General features: G+C 35.9%; 1 protein-coding gene across 2 annotated transcripts in view; it reads right to left on the reverse strand.

Annotated features, from left to right (window-relative positions):
• The window catches only part of LOC116853261 (anoctamin-1), a 160,758-nt gene that overhangs the window by 53,344 nt on the left and 84,486 nt on the right, over positions 1-22,928 (reverse strand). For both annotated transcript variants that reach the window (XM_032834243.1, XM_032834242.1), the window contains one exon: positions 6,353-6,558. In XM_032834243.1, coding sequence (XP_032690134.1) covers positions 6,353-6,558 — 206 coding nt within the window. The remainder of the gene's footprint in view (positions 1-6,352; positions 6,559-22,928) is intronic.

Below are 22,928 nucleotides of genomic sequence, written 5' to 3' on the forward strand. Positions count from 1 at the left end.
GTTGCCTTAGTTGGCTGGATCATCCTCCGATCTTGTTTTAGTTGGCTGGATCATCCTCCGATCTTGCCTTAGTTGGCTGGATTATCTTCCGATCTTGCCTTAGTTGGCTGGATCATCCTCCGATCTTGCCTTAGTTGACTGGATCATTCTCCGATCTTGCCTTAGTTGGCTGGATCATATTTCGACCTTGTCTTCGGGTGTATATTACTTCCTACTGTAAAATACTCAATAACTTTGAAACGACTGACCCAAAATGAATAAAATTGTAGTGCTTTGAAAAGGTATTGAGAAGGACTATAAGAATATGCATTAAAACATAGGGTGTGCCATTTAAAAAATTTAAGGTGACTTTGACTTCACCTTAACGACACCAGCCAGGGTCAAACTGATAAGACTATTGAATAGACATTTTTAAATCCTACATCTTTTATTTGAAACATTTTTTTGTAAAACTTATATTTTTTTAGATTTTTCAGAGTTTCCATACTGCATTTTCTGAACGTATTGTTCGTATTGTTATCGTACGTTCGTATACCGTTGTCCTGTTCGCGGAGCGGCCGCGCGTCAGAAGGCTTACCCGAGGAGATCGTCCTCGGGTTTTAATTGTCGCGATCAAATTACCGTGTCGCGTCTCGCGCTTTCATTTGTGAAACTGCTTGTGATTGTTACCGGGACGTGCGAGAGTCCCGTCAATAAATTCACTATTATAGATCACGCTTGGAGTCATTTGTGTCATTCCTGAATTCATCCCGTCTCCGACTTAAATTACGGAGAGCTACCGGTCCCGACGGTTCCCGGGGCACGCGAATCTTGTGTCGATTCTTACGTTTCGCGGTTATCGAGGTGGTGAGACCTTTTCCGCACCTGGCGCTCAACTTATCGTTTCGCGTTGTGACGTGAACCGAAGCCGACGGCAATTTGCCGACGCGACGGACAAGCGACTATGTGCCGTCGCTCGCCAGTGAGTCTCGCGAAAAGGCGTCGCAATATATATATATATATATATATATATATATATATATATATATATTAGGATCTTGAATAAGATCTCGCTGATTTTTTATGAAAATTAATGCTTTATTTTAAAAAAGTCGTAAAAAACATGTCACTGAAAGTATTGTCCATCGTTAGCCACTACTTTTTCTCATCTTTCTGGCAGCATTTGAATTCCACGTCGGAAAAACGACACGTCTTTTGAGGCTACCCAAGAGTCGACTCATTTTTTGGCATCTCCATAAGAATAGAGATGTTGCTCAGCCATGTGCGATCGATCGGAACAAGTGATAATCGGAAGGGGCAATGTCTGGTGAATACGGCGGGTGGGGTACAGAGATGTCGCTTCCGAACGGCATCTCTGAGCGTTATCTAGGAAGAGGAGAGTGTCGTGAGCGTGAAGCGTCAGGTAGCTCAGTGGTTTAGAGCAGTCGCCCGGCAAGCAAAAGACCCGGGTTCGAGTCCCGGCCTAGCAGGACCGCGCTCTCGATATTTTTCTCTTTCTGGAACGAAAAAGATACGCAGATCTCAAACGCACGGCGTCCCGCCGCCACCTAGTATGCCCTCTTCCTTCTATGGTTAAGACTTTTTATTTAAGCGTTTCCAAGTAGGTTTTCATCGGTTGTGCAACAAGTGTTGTCATGTTGCAAAATCATTTTGTCGTGTCTCTGCTCGTATAGCGGCCATTTTTTCCTTCAATGCTCGGCTTAAACGCATCAATTGTAGTCAATAGCGATCTCCCGTGATGGTTTCGTTCGATTTGAGCAGCTCATAATAAATTACACCCAGCTGATCCCATCAAATGCAGAGCAGAAACTACGAACCATGGATATTCGACTTTGCCAACGATGTTGATGTATGGCCGGGCTTACCCCACAATCTTCTACGCTTAGGGTTATCGTAGTGTATCCAATTTTCATCGCGTCATAATACGATGCAGAAAACCTTTCCTTTTCTGCCGTCGAAGCAGCTGTTCACACGTAAAAAGACGCCGTTCGACGTCTCTCGGCTTCAACTCGTACGGCACTCAATGTCCTTGCCTTTGAATCATTCCTAATACTTTCAAACGTATCGAAACTATTGTGTGATCAACTCCTAATGATTCTGCAAGTTCAGCTATCGTTTGACATGAGTTTTCATGAAGTAATGCCTCCAATTCTTCGTCTTCAAACTTTTTCGGTGCGCCAGAGCGTTCTTTATCTTCAACATCAAAATCATTATTTTTGAAGCGTCTAAACCAATCTCTGCATGTTGTTTCCGACAAAGCATGGTCGCCATAAGTCTCAACAAGAATTCTGTGTGCTGCAGATTTTTTTTTGAATAAAGTAGTGCAGTAAAATTCCCCGCAAATACTCTTTTTTTGGCACGAATCTCGACATGTTTAACACTATGAAAAAAAGTTGTTTACACTTCGGCGAAATGACATACACTGAATTTCAAGCTTGCTTATAGTACTTCCTTATAGATGCGTTACTTAAACTACGTACGCAGTTCTGGTAATGCCATCTGTTGGAAAACAGCGAGAACTTATTCAACGTCCTGATATATACAGAGTGTCCTATTTTAAATTACGCACCTGAGTATCTCGTCAGGGGAGCCACCAATCCGAAAATAACCATTACAGAAGTTGTTGGGTTCGGAGGGGGACATCGGATGGTGATTTTCAATTTCACCTTGACCTTGACCTTCAAGGTCATTTGAAGGTCAAATCGAATTTTTAAATAGAAACCCCTATTTTTGATCCCGGATTCGGAAAGAGCGCAAAATTTTACGTTTAGATGGGTACTTGAGGCTCTTCTTTGGAATGACCTTCAGAGGTTATTTTAAGAACAAAATATTTGAAATTACGCACCTGAATACATATCTTGTCGGGGAGTCACCAATCCAAATAACCCTTACAAAAGTTGTTGGGTTCGGAACAGGACATTGGATGGTGACTTTCAATTTCACCTTGACCTTGACCTTCAAGGTCATTTGAAGGTCAAATCAAATTTTTTAAATAAAAACTTTAAAGTTATGTTAAGAGTCAAAATGACCTTTAAAGATCATTTCAAAATCGAACCGCTTACAAGTCTAGCATGACCTGAAAACCAAAATTGATCGTGGTTTGTTTTTTAAGATATTTGAATTAGTAGTCATTCGTATAAAATAAAATTGTTCACACCAGAGCCTGCGTTCAGTCAAGGACATAATATATACATCGATGTCCAGGGCTCGTGGCGAGAACGTAGCAGGATGGATTTTAAGGCCCTATTTTGGTTGAGCCGATGAAGACAAGACCGTGACGAATCCGACCAATGATGGCAAGATTCATTATCCGGCCAATTAAGGCAAGACCATAGAGAAACCAGCCGATTAAGGCAAAAATCATTATTATTATTAGGGTTTACCTTATTAAATTTTCAAATATTCCACCATTATTATCAAGTTTCACAATTTGAGATATGTATCCCATTACAACAATTTATCAGGAAATATACGCTAATAGTACCAAACATCGACAAAGAAAACAATTTTAATTCAACTGTACAGCAAAAAGAACTACAGTTTTGTAACGAGAACAGGCTCCGGCACAATTACATTAATTTTTTTGTGTTAATAACGTTTAGGAAAAAAATTCAAGATATGAGAACATGTGTATCAAACTCACAATGATGAACCCATTTTTACAAAATTTAAACGTTTATGTAAATTCAAATCTTCGTTGAAACACAATCAACGTGGGCCCTGGACATCGATGTATGTATTATGTCGATGACTGAACGCTCTGGTGCGAACAATTTTATTTTATATGAATGACTACTAATTCAAATATCTTAAAAAACAAACCACGATCAATTTTAGTTTTCAGGTCATGCTAGACTTGTAAGCAGTTCGACCTTGAAATAATCTTTAAAGGTCATTTCGACTCTTAACATAACTTTAAAGTTTCTATTTGAAAAATTTTATTTAACCTTTAAATGACGTTAAAGGTCAAAGTCAAGGTGAAATTGAAAGTCACCATACGATGTCACCCTCCGAACCCAACAACTTTTGTAAGGGTTATTTGGATTAATGGCTCCCCGACAAAATATGTATTCAGGTGCGTAATTTCAAATATTTTGTCCTTGAAATAACCTCTGAAGGTCATTCCAAAGAAGAGCCTCAAGTATTCATCTAAACGTAAAATTTTGCGCTCTTTCCGAATCCGGGGTAAAAAATAGAGGTTGCTATTTAAAAATTCGATTTAACTTTCAAATGACTTTGAAGCTCAAGGACAAAGTGAAATTGAAAATCACCATCCGATGTCCCCCTCCGAACCCAACAACTTTTGTAAGGGTTATTTTCAGATTGATGGCTCCCCTGACGAGATATTCAGGTGCGTAATTTAAAATGAGACACCCTGTGTGTGTGTGTGTGTGTGTGTGTGTGTGTGTACAGGGTCATCAAAAAGTATCGGACCCCCTAAATATCTTCAGTTAGAATGCATTTTGGAGAAAATGTCCAATAGCAAAGTTGTATGGTTTCAAGCGGGGAGTAAGATGATGACCTTGACCATGTCCTTCAAGGTCATTTCAAGGTCAACCTTATTCTTTTAAATGGAACCCTCTACATTTTATTGCATATTCTTATAGCTTATCTCGAGAGTTTTCCAAAACGCTAGAATAAAACATTTTTTCATTAAGTACTTTTTTAAATTTTAAATTTTTGGGGTTGTTTGTTTTCGTCCACGAGGTGACTGCTGCTCGCTAAGAAGAAGACAGCACTGCATCAAAAATTAAAATCAGTGATCCGTATTGTTTGCTCAAGAGCTCGTACATTGGTGCCTGCGAGAGTGAGAGAATAAAGATCGGCCCCGCCAACGCTTTCGGGCAGATTTCCGCTAACGCCTTCGGACATCACGCATTTGAGCAGCTTCTCGCGATCACTTTCGGGCAGTATTCCGCCGTAGCCTACTAGCATCACCGCTTGAAACCGTACAACTTTGCTATTGGACATTTTTCCAAAATGCATTCTTACTGAAAATATTAGGGGGTGTTGAAATATTAGGTGGTAAACTTGGTTCCTGCGGCTCACAGTTAGATGACGTTAGTTGTAGGTGTAATTTATTGTGACATCTGAAACTGGCTGCATTTTAGAGGTTAGACATTTGTCAATAAAATTCAGTGCGAAGAAATTCATTTAAGCGAGCAGTGCTATTTTTTCTTTTGATTAAATATGGAACGTGATAAGTTGTTTTTTCGACATGTGCTGCTTCATTACTTTGACTTAAAAAAAACTGCAGCTGCAGCTCATAAATTGCTTTTCGAAGCTTATGGCAATTATGCTCCATCGGAAAGAACATGCCAAGTATGGTTTCAGCGATTTAAGAGTGGTGATTTTGATGTCAATGATAAAGAACGCTCAGGCCAACCGAAAAAGTTTGAAGACACCGATTTACAGGTATTATTGGACGAAAACTCTATTCAAACGCTCCAAGAATTGTCTGCAGCATTAAATGTTACTCCGATGGCTGTTTCCAAACGTCTACATGCAATGGGAAAAATTCAAAAGGAGGGAAAATGGGTACCACACGAATTAACCGCAAATGCCATTGCGAATCGCTTAAACATCTCTATTTCTCTGCTCGCCAGGCAGAAAAAGAAGAGTTTTTTGTGGCGCATAGTGACTGGCGATGAAAAATGGATATACTTCGATAATCCTAAACGAAGAAAATCATGGGTAGACCCTGGCCAACCATCGACATCCACACCAAAGAGAAATATTCATGGCCACAAAGCAATGCTTTGCATTTGGTGGGATATGCACGGCGTCGTTTATTATGAGCTACTCAGACCGAACGAAAGTATCACGGGGGATCGATATCAATCACAATTAAACCGTCTGAATGAAGCATTGTTGGAAAAAAGGCCAGCAGTAGCCAGCAATCGACGTAAAGTCATGCTTTTGCACGACAACGCTCGACCACACGTTGCCAAAGCCGTCAAAGAAACACTGATGCAGCTCGAGTGGGAAGTTCTCCCGCACCCAGCGTATTCACCAGACTTAGCTCCTTCGGACTATTACTTGTTCCGGTCGATGCAGCACGGATTGGTGGATACACACTTCAGAAATTACGAGGATGTGCGAAAATGGATCGACGAATGGATTGCATCAAAATCGTTCTATCGTCGTGGAATCTACGCGTTGCCCGAAAGATGGGAAAAATGTATAGCTAGCGAGGGAAAATACTTCGATTAATGTATTTTTTGCTTTTGATGTCGAAATAAATGAGTTTTTTAAACAAAAAAATCGCAGGAACTAAGTTTACCACCTAATATAATCAATAAATGTACGTGTGCATGTGTGACACATAAATGTAAATAAAAAGTATACTTACGTTAGTAATGATGGATAATTTAGAAATGGAATCCAAAATGCGATACCAAATACCTATATCTCGGACTCGTTGTCCAACTGGTCTTCTATACATGGTTAGCAATTTTTTCGCATCCAGTCTCATCTCAAAAACGTTATTCAATAGAGCGAAAAATGGCGCCAAAGGAAATGCAGCAACAAAAATTGTGACAAATCCGTATTGTAGTACTACACAAAAGTAAATTATAATTTTACACAGGCGAAATATTCTCTTATTTAACTTCTTACATAATTGTAGACAAAGTAATTCATTTTAAGTATAATTCACCGATTTTTGTTCGGAGAATTTAGTTCTTAAAAATATGTCGAATAAAGTCTTTAGAACTTTAAAAAGAACAATGAAGAACGATTATAATATTTTTAACTCCGGGAAAAAAGTTCATATTTTCTAGGGATATGCCGGATATCCGGCAACTATCAGGTATCCGACCATCTTTTTACAATCCGGCCGGATAGCCCGATTTCATTAGTATCCGGCCGGATAACCGGATATTAATTTGTTAGTATAAATTTGAAAGTTTGTGTCATTAATGCAGGATTCGAAGTTCAAACCCAGGGAAAAAAGTTTAAATAAAAGCCAGATATGGATTTTGTCCAGATCTGATCAAATATAATCAGATCTGAATCATATCTGAATTATATCTGATTATATCTGATCAGTTCTTGACAAAATTCATATCTGACTTTTATCTGAATTTTTTTTCCCGGGAAGTTCTCTAAGAACAAACTAATTATCTTTTATTAAGTCAACTCTGTAATATACAATCTTTCTGAAGATTTATTTTCAACAAAGCTGAGCAGTGCTGCCAGAGTAATGCACTCTCTCAGACCATCACAATACACGATATGCGACGCGCGATATCCAATGAGCGTACAGTTTTATCGGAATACTCTAATTCAGTGCTCTAATTGAATATTGCTCGTTACATATCACATGTTGCGTCGCACATCGTGCTGGTCTGCAAAAGCCATAAGAAAAGAAACAAAAACTCTGTTGTAAGGACTGAGGCCCAGTTGCACACAGCCCGATTGGACGCAGAGTGTAATGATTTGTTAGATCTAATTGGATTTAGTAATTACTAAAGTAGATAAAGCAGAGCACCGGTTGGTAGTTTGCAACTGACAAGGAACATTCGCGAAGTGTGTATCTCCGATTTCGATGAAACTTTGCATATTTATAGAGTGACCAAAAATAAGAGATCCATATTTTTTTTATCGGCAATGGCGCAGGTTTAAGGAGTGAAACTACCTCTCAAAGTTTCATGCTCTTTTTACTATCTCTGTAACTATTGGAAATAGGAAAAAACTTTTTAGACAAAAGTTTGCGGTTTTTCATAAAAAATAAAATGGTTAACAAGTTTTTTTTCAATCTCCAATAGTTACAGAGATAGCAAAAAGAGCATGAAACTTTGAGGGTTTCACCCCATAAACCTGAGCCATTGCCGATAAAAAAATATGGATCTCTTATTTTTGGTCATTCTATAAATATGTTAAGTTTTATCGAAATCGGAAACATACACTTCGCGAATGTTCCTTGAGTCTGTGTACAATTGAAACAATCTCGTTGTAAACTATGTGGTGTAGATATTCTGCAAAAACATCTTATGATCGATTTTAATGACCAAGTATGTATTAAGGGAACTAGAACAGTTTGAAATCTTCAAAAAAGCGATTTTTAGATTTTTATATAATCATTTAGTACAATTTAGAACATTTTGACGCAAAAAGAACCTCGATATTCGCAAAATTTAGTTCAAGAAAAATGTGAGGCGGCGCGTGCCCGGCGGAGCGCGTGTGATCATATAGAAATATAGATATTGTTTATTTAAAACAAACTGATAAACAGTAATAACGTTTCTAAAACTTAAAAATAATAATATTGAAAACAAAGTCTATAGGCGTGTGGAGGTCACTACTAACAAATATAAGAGTAACAACAAAGGAAACGAGAACAGTCAGTCGGTCGGTAGTAGAAATAGTTGGTTGTTTATTTTTCAAAATGGTATTTTCCGCTCGTTTTACCGCGATTACTCAAGGACGGCTAAAAATATCGACTTAATCTTTTTTTTTTAAATTAAAGATAAAGACGTATTGCATAGATTGAAGTTTGCCTGAAAATTAATTTTTTAATAATAAATAACTTGGATTTTTAGATATTTTTGGTTTTTTTCCGTTATTTCTCTAATTTTCTAGATTTTTAATTCCATTTCGGTTCAATCTATAGAAAAAAATCTCATCTACAAAATGACGTTTGGCGTATTAAAAAATTCCAACTTGTTTCCCCGGAATCGTGGCAATACCGCAAAAACGTTTTTTTAATTTAACGTTTTTTTAATATCTCACTCAATTATTAATATTTTTTGAACTTCTACCGCTTATTGTATTCCTAAAAGTATGTATAAAAACTAAAAAAAAAACAAATTATGTACGTTTGTTTGTCGACAATCGTCATTCGAATTTCACTCAATTCTCGGAAAATAAAACCGTTCTAGTGCCCCTTAAATTATATGGCAAATATAGGCAAACGTTATATAATATATTACTTATGTAAATGTTAATATAGAAATTTCTTTAGAAATTAGTACCGAATATCCGGTATCACGTAATTATCGGATATCCGGTATCCGGTAAATTCAGTATCCGGCATATCCCTAATATTTTCCCATATATGGCTATATATGATCACATATAATTATATTATATCCATATTAAAAAGAACGGTATGGTAAAAATACAATTAAAGTAAATGCTTATGTTTATGATAGTATTGGGAGTACAAATTAGTTCGGTCCGTTTTCAAAAGATAGCTCTGGCTGTTATGAATGTTTCATAGTGACAGCTGATTCCGGTGGTTTCAGAGAGGTTAGACATCTGTCAATAATATTCAGTTTATATCGCTTTGAGTTTCATACAAAACCCTTGTTTTTTACTGTGTTGAATATGTCAAATTTTGTGTTAACTAAGCAGCATTTGCGGGAGGTTTTAGTTTTCTGCTTTAATTGGAAGAAAAGTGCAACTGAAGCGCATCGAATGCTTGTAGAAGTTTATGGTGACAATGCTCCAACTGATAAATCATGTAGGGAATGGTTTCGACGTTTCAAGAATGGTGATTTCAGCGTTGAAGACAAGCTTCGCTCTGGACAGCCAAAAAAATTCGAAGACAAAGAATTGGAGGCATTACTCGATGAAGATCCGAGTCAAACGCAAGAGGAGCTTGCAGAATCATTGGGAGTTACGCAACAATTGATTCGTTTGAGCCGTGCATTACGAGAAACACGGCAGGAATACGAGCAAAAACATGACAAAGTTATTCTTCTGCATGATAACGCTCGGCCTCATGTCGCAAAAGTCGTAAAAAATTATTTGAAAACGCTCAAGGATATTTTACCGCACCCGCCGTATTCGCCGGACATTGCTCCTTCTGATTACTGGTTGTTCCGACGGATGCAGCACGATTTGGCAGGTCACCGGTTTACTTCTTTCGCAGAAATCGAAAATTGGCTCCTAACTTGGATCGCCTCAAAAGACGAGATATTTTTTCGAGATGGAATTCGAAAATTGCCTGAGAGGTGGGAAAAAGTGATAGCCAGTGATGGACAATACTTTGATTAATCTGTTCATTCATTTTGTTCTTAAATAAATGCATTTTTGACCACAAAAAAACGGACTGAACTAATTTGTACTCCCAATATATGATATCGACGTTTAATTGAATCAGAATATATTTTTCCTTTTTTATTCAACAATATTTATTTTATATATGGACATACATAGGGTGTCTCAGATTCGTGTGCAATTTTTGTGAGAATAGAACGAATAAGGTGAACATAAAAATGCTGGTGCGCGGCGTGTTGTTCTTCCATAGTGCATCTGCGCACTATAGTACTGGGTCGCTACGGCTCGAACGCTGTTTTCTCTATCATTCAAGACGCGCCTTTCCTTCATTTTTTATAATTAATTTCTTGATTATTACTGCGAATATCGCAAAACGGTATGGAGTCTTTATGTTCATCTCAACGTTACGTTCCCTTATACGTTTTCACAAAAATTACGGAGGAGAGTCTAGGACACACTATATAATTACCCAGATAGAAATGCGTAATAATCATAATGTGACTTCATACTATGATTTCAATTTAATACTTTTTTAAAGATCATTACGTGATTTTATGACCTGAATACGAAATGCACACAAATGATGTACAAATTATGTTGAAGGTTCTTGACATAATGTTGATTATTTTTATTAAATGAGATATTTTTGTGACATCATGACATGAACTATATGAGCTATATATGAGCCCTTATCGGTGTGTATTCTTGTCCTCATATTTTGAAGATATATGAGTACAACATGAGCTCAGAATAAACATATTTTTCTATCTAGGTAGATATAATCATATGTAAAATTATATATGTATGGGCAAAATTTATATATAATTATATATAATCATATATATTTTTATATAATTATACATTACATTTTTTTCCCGAAATATTATTCAGAATGATAACTTTTACAAAATCAAAGTCTGTATAAGTATAGACCCAGTAAGCAAGAAAACATTACAACAATATTATTATAACATGAATACCCCATGGAATCCACGTAAAGAAGTCGATTCCACGTTATTTCCACCTCGATTCCACGGACATTTCTATGGGATAATGTCATAATAATATTGTTTTAATATGTAATGTTTTATAATATTTTTAAATATTTCATTTCTAATGCTGTATAGACCATTTTTACGAACAAATATTGACACTAATTTTGAGATTGCGGTAATGTTGAAATTACATATGATCATAACGTTGCAAGTAAACACTGTATTTAAGTTTTTAAACATTCCACTTCCTCAATACGTGCTAACGTTTCCTATAGAAAAATTAATAAATTTACATATTACAGTGTAACCTAAACAAACTAATAGTTAATCGTTTTGTTTTAATAAAATATCTGGTATTTCTTGGATCACTGCATCATTTTGCTTCATACTGTTTCTCTATTTAAATTTTAAAGTGGTTACTCAACTTTACTCTGACCGTGTTCTTTTTTATTTAATTTAGATGATCAAAGAGAAATTGATGATGCTAATGAACTCCGATAATAACTTTATAGATTTTGTTAACAACATATTCTTATATCATTCTTATATCACAAAAATATTATAATGATATATTTTCTGGCAAATGTTGGAATAACACAACTAACGCAAATAAAATCCTGCACATGTTATCATTTTTAAAACAAATATAGAGGGTAAAATTGTATTATTTAGACTCTCTAGAACTAATCTGAATTCAAAATCAATGAAATGGGTTCTTTCCTTGTTAGATAGTATCCAACAACTCGTGTTGTTGGATACTTTATTCTAATGATCAAACAGATACTGATAATACCAATGAGCTCTGACAATACTTTGGTAAATTATATATTTATTTATCATTTATTTATAATTTATTTATTATATATTTATAATATATTCTAATATTGTTTAAAAAACATTGTAAACATAGTTATTATAAAATATTGGAATAACGTAACAATAGTTAATTCGTCGACGTGACGAATATTAATATAGAGTAGAAACACCAAAAGCGACATAAAAATTTATCTTTGGTACTTCCATCTTTTTCATTTCTCACATATTTTACATATTTTATATTCTTAAACTAAACAAAGTTAAACTTTAAAATAAATAAACGTTACATCACAATGAGAGGTTAGAATCAGGTTAATCACAGAATATCGCACCTATTGCATACTGTAGGTATGTCATTTTAAGACACATTTTCATAAAATTTTCCAAGTTATACAGTAAAAAAGTGATTAAGATAAAAATATCCAAAAAATATTTTTACGAAAGCCAAATGTATGTAGAAGAACTTAATATTGAAGAAAAAGATAATTATCGCTGTTTAGTCTACGTTAGGACTCGGAACAGTTTGCCAATTTCAACCGATTCTCGGGAGTTACGTCTTCTATTTCCTCTTTGCTGCGCGGCGGACCAAGAAAGTGACAGTTGTGCCTCTAATAAGGGGAGGGCCAGATAGTGCACTCATGGATTTCGCTTAACTTCAGATATGTTTTAGTACTAGCCTCTCACTAATTCGTGGACAAGTGGCACGATGCAATACTCAAGCATTCACGAGAAATTTGCATCGAAAATTTCTGCTATGTGTCTTCTAATGTATCTTTTATACCGAATTAGCGAGCACATATGGAATAAACAAATTATTATTTAATAATTATTAAATTTAATATTAAAATTTTAAATGTAGTATTTTATATTCGTATATTTTAACGCCTGCAACCAAACAAATAGTATCGATTCATGATACAATTAAAGATTCCAAAATCATTTTTAAATTTAAAAATTCTGCAAGAAATTTTATTTTTACAATATATTATATGACTAATCAAGGCTTTTCTACTGCTGTGCAAGTTTTTATGTTGCCGAAAAATCGATTATGAAGCAGCTATATCTGCTACCTGCGAAAACCATTATTTTCTATCTGGTAGAGGAAAGTAGAGACACGGGTAGCCTTTGCTTTAAATTTGGCTCTTTGGTTCACTCCATTGTCAGTCGAACAGCCGTTTATAATGTGTCGTATAGTTCAAATTAATTACCAAAAGGAATATTTTTTTTTAATGTAAATGATGTGCTTTTTTTTAACAAATTTGAAAAAACCATGTATTTGTAAGCTTTATTCAATGTGCTTGGTGTAAAGCAACATTGTGTTTCAAATGTTTTTTAATGATTATCATCCAAAAATTTGTATATCTTCCAAATAGGATTCGGAAGAGAATTCCGATATAAAAAAATAAAGCAGATTTAAAAATGATTTTGGAGTCTTTAGTTGTATTGTAAATCGATACTATTCGTATGGTTACAGGTGTTAAAGTATGCGAATATAAAATACTACATTTAAAGTTAAATATTAAAAGTTTAATATTAAATTTAATAATTATTAAATAATAATTTGTTTACTCTACAAGTGTTCATATATTGCAACATTTATATAAAAAAAGAAAAAAAATTAGAAAAGTTAGGACTCGAACATGCAACGCGCAGTGTTCTAGTTCTACGCCTTATAGGCTACGCTACGCCGCTAAACCCTTTCACTAATTTGATATAGAAGTCACATGAGAAATTTCCGATGCAAATTTCTCGCAAATGCTTGAGTATTGCATCGTACCACTTGTCCACGAATTAATGGAAGGTTAGTACTAAAACATATCTGAAGTTGAGCGAAATCTATGAGTGTACTACCTGGTCCTCTCCTTGTAAGCTTGGAGCCGCGACTGGTCGCGACCGTCACTTTCGCGACCCGCCGCGCGGCAAGGGGGAGATAGAAAGCGTAGCTCTCGAGAATCGGTCGAAATTAGCAAACTGTTCCGAGCCGTGGCCTACGTAATTCGTCAATGAAAATCATAGAAATAATACTTGCGAATTTTTAAAACTCGATATTTGCTAATTTAGCATATAAAAGAACAAGAAATATACTAAGTATGAATTTTTTATGACTTAAGTAATAAAACGAATTACATTTATATTAGTTTCGATAAAATACAACATTTAATATATGAGATATAAAGGTATGTTGCTTTAAGAGGCCTATGTCGCTTTTGGCTATTTTCCTCTAATGTATTTTAGCAAAATAGTGACGTTATGATGCCCTTTGGATTTTTAACCAAACATTAAAATAGTTAAAGAAAATAATAAATCTATTTAAAAAATACAAGATATAAAACAATGTATACTAATCGTAAGAAATTCAATGCTGATTCTTTCTCGTTATTAAAATATTTAAATTATTTTAGGAAAAAAAACAAATGTTATTTCTTGAATATATCTATAATATTCAACAATTAAATGGAATATCGATATTATCCTGAGTATGTCTAAGAAAAAATGTAATATATAAAAAATATTACGCAGATATTTCCATGATCACACTTTGCGAGAACGTAGAACGGATTCAGGTGAGCAAAAAAGTCCTGCCATTTTGCGATATTCACAATAGTTTTCTAGAAATTGATTACTTTGTCTAAGATAATGAGGGCACGGGAAGCGGCAGACGAAAGAAAAATGTTTTCGGCCAGCGCGCGACTATGACACTCGCGAATCGCGGCTCGCTGCGTCCCTCCGTCCATAACTATGAGACAGAGCGAGACTTGATACAATAATACATATATATGGCATATCTGTGTGCCGAATCGACGCAGAATCGAAGCGTGTCGTCGTTTCGGCTGCATACGTGTATATAGAGGTGAAATAGCAAAGCGGCAACACACTTTAGATTCGGCATCAATTCAGTACATGGATATGTCATGCATATATGTTAATGTATCAAGTTTCACTGTGTCTCGTAGCTATGGGCAGAGGGTCGCACCGAGTCACGATTAGCGAGTATCATGGTCTCGCGCCGGCTGAAGACATTTTTCTTTCGGCTGCTACTTCCCGTGCGCTCATAGCTTAGACAAAATAATTAATCTCTCGAAAAACTATTGCGAATATCGCAAAACGGCACAGAACTTTCTTGCTCACCTCAATTCGTTCTACGTTATCACAAATTGTAATCATGGTGGTCTTGGACACCCTGTATACAGGATGAGGCAATAACTATTACTATCTTAATTTATTACTATTTTATAATCAATGTAGTCAAAAGGAAAATTTCTGTACCCAAATAGTATAGTACAAAGAGGGCTATAATATGGCGATAATAATTTGTCTAAGTGGAGGCACTTCAGAGATATCAAAGTCATCTTCATTTTTTTAAATAGAATCGTTATGTTTTGTTTCCATCATATGATATAAGGGCTTAATACAAGTTCAAGACGTATAACACAAGAACATAATTAAAAATAAAAAAGCGATAAAAAATACGTTTTTCATATTTAGTGAATCTTAAGTTTATAGAAGATATTCGAATTGATAACCATCATCATTAATGCAACTTTAGATTCTTCTGATCATTGATTGACTTGTTCTTCTAATAACGTCAGGAGTTATTGATGCATAAGCTGCAATAATCCAATCTTGCATGTCTTAGGATGTAGTTGGTCCGGTTTTGTAGAACATGTTCTTTAGAGTTCCCAATAAAAAGAAATCCAGTGGTGTCAAGTCTGGTGAACGAGGTGGCCATAATATAGAATGCCCACATCCAATCCAGCGATTTGCAAATATTTTATTTTATTTCTCGCAAACAATAAAAAGTGAGCCATACATCCATCGTGCTGGTATCACATTGTTTATCGCGTGATTAAAAACAAGTTTTTTAACAAAAGACTCAATAAATGCTCAAGAAAATTAGCGTAGTTATTGCCATTTAAATATCCGTTAATGAAATAAGGACCAATAATTTTGTTATGTATTATACCACACCATTAGGATGGTTCTTATTGACTCTTGGTCAAAATTTTTTTTTCGAATTTTTTCCGCGGCCCCCTCCAAAAAGTTTCCATTTGACAAAAAAAAAAATCCCTGCCAAACTTTTGCTTGATCGGATAACGAGAACCCGTGTCCCCGGATCGTTAAACATTGGAGTATCCTTGTATTAAGCTGTCTACGTTATTAATATGGTTTTTAAAGCATGTTTTTCACAAAAATCGCCCTACAGGACGTTTCTTTTTTCTTTCTATATCGCTTGAGATGTTATAGTCTCATTTAAACAATTAGATAAATTGTTAACAACAAAAAATAAAAATAAATAGTTATTGCATTTATTGTTTGAGCTACAACAAATCATGTATGGATTATAAAAGTTACAATAGTATGTTTGGAAGACAATATAAGTGTAAAACATGATACTTTTCATGTTTTTATTAAAAAACTTTTTTAATTAAATATTACATAACAATTAATAATCTCGTGGTTCCTAATCTTATGCTAGGAAGGGACCATACATGTAGAGTTTAATAAGAGCGTGCACGGCAAAATTTGATAAATAATTTATTCAAATGATTTGGAATAAAATACACACATACTATTTGATTAGAACTGTGATGTTTTATTATTAATAACTTGTCCAGTCGCTTTCATTATCAATAATTCCTTAGCATCTCCGAGGCATACTTTCAACTAATTTTATGGCATATTCTTGAGGTAAAAATCTCCATAGCAATCGAATTTGTCGAACTAACTCTTTGACCGACCAAATTTTTTTTCCACGAAGTTTAAACTTCATCAAGGACCAAACATTTTCGATAGGATTTGCATCCAGTGACTGTGACGGCCAATCCAGTAATTCAACATTATTTTCTTATTTCCACGCTGTACAATGGCGATTTCGATTTAGGATCATTGTCCTCTTGTCCATTTTTCGTTTTTCCTTATAAACCATGTTTGAGCGGATAGTAATAAAGCTTTTTCATAAATTTTGACCATTTTGCTAGAGTTTAAATTGTTTGTGAAGATATCCAAACTGCCAAATCCTTGTGTAGACCCACGTTTCGATAAGTTATCGACATTTTTTATCTCTAAGTAGCGATTCACCCACTTATTTACAAATGCTTTTGACTTTCTCATGTACTTAGCAGCCGCTTGGCGTGACATTTTTGGTCCTTTCGACTTCGAAACGTGATGTGTTTTTGGCACTCATGGCGAAATATATATTTTTATCACAAAGATCGAATGACAACTAAAGCTTTATCAACAAAGCATCTTAGGCGAAAGGTGCCTCTACCGATTTGATTTTCTGTCAACCCGTTTATATGTAAAAGTTTTGCCAGACACGCTCTTATCAAACAGACTATATAATACCTAGGTCTCGGATTCGCAATGTTTCCCATTGTCTGAACGCGTCAAATAATATAAAGAAATAGCATTCTTTCGATAAAAAGTCTGTCTCTTTCTAACGAAAGTTGCTTTATTTCCGCCACAAGACCACGATAAGTAGTGGAAATAAAACAGTCTTCGTTAAAAAGAGACAGACTTTTTATCGAAAGAATGTTATTTCTTTATATTGTTTGACGCGTACAGACAATGGGAAACGTTGCGAACCCGCGATTTAGATATTATACATCTATGGTCATCTTCCAGCATAAGATTAGGAGTCACGAAATTATTAATTATTATATAATATTTAATTTAAAAAATTTCTTTATTAATAAAAACATGAAAGATATCATGTTTTACACTTATATTGTACTCCAAACATAATATTACAACTTTTATAGTCCATATATGATTTGTTGTAGCTCAAGCAATAAATACAATAACTATTTATTTTTTACTCATCAACAATTTATTTAATTGTTTAAATGAGACTATAAGATCTCAAGCGATGTAGAAAAAAAAGAAAAGTCCTTTAGGGTAATTTTTGTAGAAAACGCTTTAAAAACCATATTGATAACGTAGACAACTTAATACAAGGGTATTTCAATGTTTAACCTTTGGAGGACCGGAAACCGATATATCCGCGCGACGGCGATGTCAGCTTTTTCCCCATTTAATCCAATGATATTGACAAAAAAGTTCTAGTTCTTAAAATATAAAAGTTGATAAAAAAATAGCCGGTCCTCAGAAGGTTAACGACCGGGGGACACGAGTTCTCGTTATCCGATCGAGCAAAAGTTTGGCAGGGATTTTTTTTGTCAAATGGAAATTTTTTGGAGGGTGCCGTTGAAAAAATTTTAAAGTCAAAAAATAAGGACCATCCTACGCACCATACATTGCCTCTGATATGCGACTTGCCGCAACGAATGAGAATTTTCCGTTGCCCAAAAATGTATGTTAACATTTTCGTGATTAGTAAACGTTATCTCATTAGTAAATAATATAGAATCAAAAAATGAATTATTGTTTTAAATTGGATGTTGAGCTCATTGACAAAATGTAATTCGCTTCACAAAATCCATTCCATATAATTCTTGATGAAGACTAATATGGTACGGAATTTATGATGATGTAACATGCAAAGTACGCTCCTCTGACTAACACTAGATTCTTCTTCAATTTGTCGTGAACAAATTTGAGGATTTAGTGTCACTATTGCGAGAATATTAATTTCATTTTCTTCATGTGTTATTTTCTTTTCACACTCACTTTTACGGATATGTAAGCTACCAGTTTGTCTAAGTTTATCGCAAAGATTTTTAAATGTTCGATGCGCGAAGGCTGAATGCGATCAGGGTACCGTTCAACGTACCGTTCAACGTAATTTCAATTCAACGTAAAATTTTCCTTCGCACAGAATTTTGTTGACATTCTCCATAAATGAGGAACTTGTCCTTCAATGGTCCATCTTGCACGATGGACTGCTCTATCGATTCAAATCTGTCCATGTTTATGATATCCTGTGAATGTATTAAGATATTAGATTTTGTTTCCGAATTTGAGCCGCGTGGATTCATCTTTGTTTGATTCTAACGTTTCGCGAACATTTCAATCCGCTTCATCAGGGAGGAACGACCCGATGCCAAGTTGCTTCTGAGAGGTCTTTCTTATATAGTAGTTTGTATAGAGGGAGAGGGGAGAGGAGACAGGAAGGAGGGGGTAGCAGGAGGGATGGTGGTGGGAAATTTGTTGTCTGTCATGTTTTGGAAGCCAGGAGGACGGATTGCCAGATTGAACTGATTTTTTGTCCATTATCCCTGCTGAGATTGTTGGGGTGCTTTTGAATTTCCAAGGATTCCCTGTATTTCCTAGGGAAATAATTGTTGGTTTTGGCCAATATTGTTATTTCGTTGAACAAGATTTTGTGTCCGCTTTCTAGATTGTGTTCCGCTAGTGCTGACTGCGTTACATTTTTCAGTTTGACTGCGCTTTGATGTTCCTTTATACGTGTGCTCACCATCCTCCCGGTTTCTCCTATATAGGCTTTGCCACAGGAGCAGGGGACACTATATACTCCAGGAGTATCTAGTGGAGATCTTCTGTCTTTTGGGTTATTCAAATACTGTCCTATTTTTGTTAGTAGTTTGGTTTGTAGATGGTTTTAATATTGTGTTTTTTCAGGATTCTGCCATTTTGTCCGTAATTCCCTGTATGTATGGAAGGAAGATGGTGATGGAGTTTCGTTCTTTTGTCTGTCCCTGGAGTTGTTCATTCCGTGTGTTTTGATGTCTTCTGATTTGATGTTTCCTGATTATTTTGTTTATCTGTGTTGCCGTATAGCTATTATTTTGAAGAGTGTTCCTAAAATCTTTGAGTTCACTTTGGATGCTATTCTTGTCGCAGATGGCTAATGCTCTGTGTATCAGCGAGTCGAGGACCGATTGTTTTTGAGCTGGATGATTATGTGATTCGGCATGGAGATATCGGTTGGTGTGTGTAGATTTCCTGTAAACTTGGTGACTTAGGGAGCCATCTATTCTTCTCGTGACTAGGACATCCAGGAAAGGGAGTCTGTTGTTTTGTTCGACTTCCATTGTGAAAGTAATGTTGGGATGTTATGTGTTGAGCGCATGTAGGAATTCCTGGAGTTTTTCTTTTCCATGTTGCCAGATGACGAAAGTGTTATCTACATATCGAAGCCATATTAGGGGTTTCAACTGGCACTTTTGGATGACTTGAGATTCGAAATGTGCCATGAAAATATTAGCTATGACTGGAGAGACTGGGGATCCCATGGCTGCACCTGAAATTTGTTTATAGAATTAATCATTATAACTGAAATATGTATTGGTCAGGCAGTGTTCGATTAAGGGGATAAGATCGGAAGGAACTTGTTTTGAGGTCTTGATTATTTTGATGATGTCTGAAATTGGGATCTGCGTGAATAAGGATGATATGTCGAAACTTACCAGGATGTCATTTGGTTGAAGTTGGATCCCTTTTATTTTCTGTATAAAATTCGCCGAGTTTCTGACCGTGTAGGGGATATTTTTGCTGACAGGTTCCAGTTTACTAATTAAAAAGAGTGCTAGTTTGTATGTTAGGGAATTTATGGCGTTCACTATAGGTCTGAGTAGTATATAGGTTTTGTGGATCTTGGGAAGGCCGTACAATTTTGGAGTTAGTGTTGCGTTGGTGTTGCGTTTTTTGGGATGGTTAGGATAGTTTTTGTTTTGTCTGGGAGAGTACTGTTCTTTATAAGGTTCGTTGTTTGGGTTTTTAAGGATTGGGTGAATCAAACAAAGATGAATCCACGCGGGTCAAACCAGGAAACTAAATCTAATGTGCATGGATACCGCGAAAGCCTAAAAAATCAAACGTATTAAGATATTCTTCAAAATGTTTGTTTTCTTTCCTTGAAGTATTTACCTTCATTGAGATGATATAATTTCAATGGAGAATAAATCTGATCATTTTGATATTTGCATATTTGTAATCTATGCACTATAAATTTTATTTTAAACCCAAAATGGTTTCAAAACTTTTTGATCATGAATCTAGGTCACTTTTCGTCAATATGATATCAAATTGATATCGTTTTGACTTTTCTATTTTCCTTGGGTTTACATACAAGGTGTCCCAGAACAATTTATAAAGCTCTTGTGAGAACGTAGAGAACGGGCCGAGAAGAACATAAAAGTCCTGTACCATTTTGCGATATTCGTAATAATAACCGAGAAATTAATTACGAAAGATTAAGAAAAAGTGTGTGCTGAACGGACCGCTCGAGTAACACCCTGGAGAAAATAAAACGCTTTATAAACCGTTCGATGAGAGTTTCTTAAGAGTTCTTAAAAGTTTATACGCTTTCAAACTTTGTATGAACGCTTACTCAACGTCGTTGGATTTTGAACCCTTTCAGAACTTAAAACTTATGCTGTATATAACATTTCGTGAAAGTTCTGCAATGCTAAAGCAACGCTTTTCAAAGTACGCTCAATAAACGCTGATACATCTTCGTGCAGAGAGTTTGCTCAGACTTTTCAAACGTTTAAAAAACGCGGTGTAAAACGCCGTAAACGTTGTAGTGTTGCAATTTCCGCTCTAAAAACTCTCTACTGACAGTTCTAAACTCTCAACAAACTTCCGTAAACGCTTACGTAAACGTTAAACAAAGATTTATGAAACTTTTTATTTTCATCAGGACAGCACGGCCCACTAATATAGCACACGGATGTCGACGCGTGGTGATTGGAAGACAACATACAACTGCCTATACTTTGATCACTGCGTTCCTACATCTCGCCTCGGCACGGTGCGGCAAGACGTAAGAGCGCAGCGGTATAAATACAGGATGTTTCCAAAAAATCATTCAGCATTTATATGGTAGATAGTACACACCATACTGAGTAAAAAAAATCTTAATGAACATAGGTCGAAAGCTCAATCGTTTCTGAGATATAAACATTGAGGTAAATATCGTATACGATATGTATAAACCTAAATCAGAACTCGGAATTAATTCCCTATTTCGGCCGATTCTCGTAAGCTACGCCTTCTATCTTCCCCTTGCCGCAAGCGAGCCACGCAAGTGACGATCGCGGCTGCAAGCTTGAAGCTGCGACTGGCCGTGACCGTCATTTGCGTGGCCCGCTCACGGTAAGGGGAAAATAGAAGGCGTAGCTCCTGAGAATCGGTCGAAATGGGGAACTAATTCCGAGTTCTGACATAGGTTTATACGTATCGTATGCGATATTTACCTCAATGTTTATAAACCACGTTCTATATGTCCTCATTCAATTTTTGTACATATTTCATAACAGAAGATTTCACTGAAAATCAATCAGGTGTCATCAACCGATGATTGCTGCACACGTGACCGAATCCAGCGTGCTTGTGAAATAATTTGACAGACCTGGAATTTTCGAGAGAGTTCGCGACTCTGTAAAAAATAGGTGCTATGCATATATGGAAATGGAAGGAGAACGTGTGGAACACTTTCTGTAAAGCTAATAAGTCATTCATGATGCTAACATACAAAAATGTTTATATCTCAGAAACGGTTGAGCTTTCGACCTATGTTCACTAAGGTTTTCTTATTCAGTATGGTGTGTACTATCCACCATATAAATGCTAAATGATTTTTTGGAAACACCCTGTATAGACAGTGGTGCGTTGTCTTCCAATCGCCACGCGTCGACATCCGCGCGCTATATTACTGGGCCGTGCTGTAACTCGTCGCTGTGAATGGTCCATCTTCTACCATCATAGAATTTATACTAACGAAGTGGCCTTGTCTATGTTCCGACAAAGGCGACACTGTTCAAAGAGGATCAAGAGAGAGAAGGATATATTCAACAGTGATTTCCTTACCCCGTATTATGCTTTTAAATGGGAATAAGAGGGGCAACCACAAACAAATTCGGACAAAAGTAATCTATTAGGTGCGCAACTAAGTTCCCGCTGTTTGTCAATAGATGGCTCCAGCAGTAAGTGCTGGTCGATTTTGACATATCCAAAACGTCATGAACCAAGCTTAGACATATGGTAAACAAACCGCTTTGACACGTTAGTGATTTTGTTTTGGCGTCATATACTTTTGGTTGTGTGAAAATGTCTGATTTTGTGCCAAATAATCGTCATTTGCGGAAAGTGTTGATTTTCTTATTTCATTCGAAGAAAATGGCGGCTGAAGCGCATCGAGAGCTCCAAAAAGTTTACGGAGATGCTGCTCTAAGTGAAACAACGTGC

The sequence above is a fragment of the Odontomachus brunneus genome, unplaced genomic scaffold, assembly GCF_010583005.1.
Source record: "Odontomachus brunneus isolate Ranch 3 - 2012 unplaced genomic scaffold, Obru_v1 Obru_scaffold_297, whole genome shotgun sequence".
NCBI lineage: Eukaryota > Metazoa > Arthropoda > Insecta > Hymenoptera > Formicidae > Odontomachus > Odontomachus brunneus.